This window comes from Perkinsus marinus (genome assembly GCF_000006405.1).
Source record: "Perkinsus marinus ATCC 50983 genomic scaffold scf_1104296964242, whole genome shotgun sequence".
Classification (NCBI taxonomy): Eukaryota; Perkinsozoa; order Perkinsida; family Perkinsidae; genus Perkinsus; species Perkinsus marinus.
In genome coordinates this window covers 2,244-5,567 of record NW_003204745.1, presented here as the reverse complement: position 1 = coordinate 5,567, position 3,324 = coordinate 2,244, and the positions used below count along the sequence as shown (strand labels likewise).

The window sequence follows — 3,324 nt, the reverse complement described above, 5'->3', positions numbered from 1 at the left end:
ATGCGTTTTGCTAACTGTTCATATGTATCCGAGGATCGTTGTTGCTATATTCCAGTTAGTGTATGGAGCGATGTGCGGTTTACGTTAGGAATCTGACGCCCTGGAGGAGGCGCGCTTGCAATTGCCTTTCTTCGAGAAGATAGCCTGGCGATTCTTCAGGATGTGTATTTGTTTCTATTCATAAACTCATTGTGCTGAAAATCAGCATCTCCGATTTAATATATAGAGTAGGTCGATCATTGAAGCTGTCGTTGCAGCTTCGAAATCGTAACTAGAGACAACGACATAGATGGGTTGATGGCCGCTACTTCTCCGGATCGTGGTGCGAATAGAAGTCTAGGTGGACTCCTTAGGATGAGGTGTGAGGAAGGTAAAAGGCGGCGACACAATTACGATTGTTTACACGATATGACGATCCCGATGTGGGGCTCGTCCGAATTATCTGTTTTCTGCACAAGGCAGTTTCATCCGCGTTTTTGCGGAATTTCGTGAAGTTGTACCACTTGAAATAGAGCGTTATCACTCATGCGGTAGGTGTGATAGTTATGGTAGGGTGAATCGAGTCGAGAGTGATTCATTGGAAAAGTGTAGTTGAACTAGGCTGAGTATATCCTTGCCAGATTGCAGTCCAGGAACAACGGCGCGGGAGGGAGCAACAGGGAGAGACACGTAAAAATGGTTGGGGCCTCACTAGTTGCCGTAGTATGTTGACTATTATACTCGAGATTGTGTGAAAATTTGGTAAGAAGAGTCTGAAAATAGCCTGGCAAAGTACTGAATGAAAACAGCGAGGTTATGCTTGCATCTAATTGTGGGGAAGGACGTTTGCTGACAATAGCAGATGGATTTCCATTTTTTTCTTTTTTTCGAAAGATGTTAGTGTGGTCTGTTCTGATGAAGTTTAGCTTGTAAAATAACTAATTCGGAAAAGGAAGTCAGTTGACTGAGTTCTGCTTCTGACCGCAGGTACACTTTCCCGTTCCATCGCGTGATGGGTTCGGAGGTGAGTCAGGAGGAGACATTCAAACATGTTGCACTGCCTGTCTTGAACAGTTGCATGGACGGCCACAATGGGTAAGTGGCGTAGTGGTAGTGTGTTCGGTTCACTCTCGTACGATCGAGGTTCGTTCCTCTGTAGAGGTAACTTGCCTTATTTTCAATCAATTTGTGCAGATGCATTTTTTGCTATGGGCAGACAGGAAGTGGCAAGACGTAAGCCGTTCCTTCAACATTTCCTGTATCCTCCGCTCGAAATTGACGTCGTTGTTTAAGCTACACTATGAGTGGTGGAGAGGGCTATGCCGAGAGAGGCATCATCCCGAGATGCATAGAAGAGCTTTTCGCAGCGGTTGAGCGGTTTCAAAGATCCACTCCTGGAGCTGTTACTAATGTAAATGGCATAATCGATCATGTGATCGATTTGAGACTCTCTCGATTTAGGTTTCGGTGAGCTACTTGGAAGTGTACAATGAAAATGCGTACGACCTCCTGTGTGAGAGCGTCAATCCCAGAACTCCTATCGAACACTGGCCGAAGGTGAGCTATCCCGTGTGTTGAGGAAATGTAAGAGTGCGCAAGATCGCAAGATTCACACCATATCTTGGATTTGGAGGAAAAGTATTGATGTGAGTATACTTTGTAGCAGAGGTTTTTTATCATCGATAGTTGTTTACAAAGATGTATAGGAAGATAGCGTCGCACTATGAAATTATCTTCATACCTAGACATGTTCCTACCATAGACCTCTTGTATAGAATAATGAGTTCCTCTCGAGAACTGTCTCGTTCAGAAGTTGTGTAGTAGGAGAGTTGTCTGCTTAGGTGAGCCTTTTGGAAGATGAGAACGGCGAGATTGTGTTGCGGAACCTCTCATTGCATACGACGCTCACTGAAGATGATGCATTAGATATGTTCATGTTAGGAAATGTATTTCTTTGGGACTAGACTAGCCGATGGTATAACGCGTGATTCAACGATTAAGAAATTTGTGATGATGGGTCTCACGATAAGGCCCTACGGTGAGAGCAGACAGTGAGGCACTACAAAGATAGTGGCGCGATGGTACGCGCACCCCACGTCAATGGTCGAGTGCCCCCGGTTATTGTGGGGGAGGTTGATCACCGCATACGACACTGCTAGAGTTCGGTAATGCTACCGACGATAAAGGCTCCGTCTGTAACGTCATCTATCTACGCCTAAGCACGACGTGTCAGTATCGTAGGCTCAGTCGCCGACTTGAGCGACTATATCGTTGCCCGAGAATATCTTCAACCATTCATCAATACCGTCGAATTACTCTAAGCTAAACAATCATTTTGCGAACCCCTGAGGCTTTATCATAAGTAGAATTGCCATGCTGCCATATGTCATGCTCTATCCGTATCTCACACTTAGCCGTTGGTGAGCATCGCTCTAACTTTCACGCATCCAGTATGCTCCTTGCTGGGAATCTTTCACCGTGCTGGTTGGCAGAGATGTGATAGACCTATGAAATATTGTATCCTTGCCGCTTGCATAGAGCCGTCATCACTCCTCCTAATATTCAGCATTACGCCTCTTAGCACGCTTAGTGTGCGAGAATCTCGGATCGAGAAATTACGCACGTCGGAGCGGCGTGTTTTCGGTGATTGCACTCACTCTTTCCGAGGGCGTTGCTTTCTGGCAATTCATACATCTACATATACGGGTATGTATACGAACAGAAAACGTACCATTAGGAATTGAGTCCATCGCAATTTGCCAAGTAGAAACTTCGCAGTTCGCGAGTGCCACGCGTATTAATGAAAGCACTACTATTAAATCGTTTAATAGCAGTGCTCATACAGCGTGGCATATTTGTTTGCAATTCTGTGGAGAATCTAGGCTGTGCGTAAGATACGTGGTCAGGTGAATCGTATGGTATCGAGTACAGCTGCTAATATGGCATCTAGTAGGAGTCACACAGTGTTTACACTAGAGGTCGAGCAAGTGAGCGATGAGGGAGAGTGTTATGGTCAAGAAGGCCGATACGTTCCTATTACATTTCTGTGATCCGTTGTTGCTGATATCTGAAATTTGTCACTAAAAATCTCCGGAGAAAACGAAGATTGATTTGGATACTATTCGGATAGAAAATGGTTACATGATGGAATTTCGTAGTTTCGAGTTCATTTTTACGCCGAGTTTTTTCCCTTTTTTATGGTAAAGTTGAAAATTTCGGTTTCAGCACACTCCCTGTGGAAAACCCGGGACTGACCTATTGCGACGATGGAAACTGCATTTAGTGGACCTCGCGGGCAGCGAGCGAGTTTGGAAAAAGAACCTGAATTCACAGGTATCATCCTGA

General features: G+C 45.0%; 1 protein-coding gene across 1 annotated transcript; it reads left to right on the top strand.

Moving 5' to 3' along the window:
- Positions 1-948: 948 nt before the first annotated feature.
- Pmar_PMAR004759 (hypothetical protein) lies at positions 949-2,985 on the top strand (the record flags this gene model as incomplete). The annotated part of the gene is made up of 6 exons (XM_002770872.1): positions 949-1,074; positions 1,174-1,212; positions 1,273-1,381; positions 1,441-1,536; positions 1,821-1,925; positions 2,886-2,985. Coding segments are annotated over 6 exons (575 nt in total), but the record flags the coding sequence as incomplete, so codon positions are not given.
- Between the last annotated feature and the right edge of the window lie 339 nt (positions 2,986-3,324).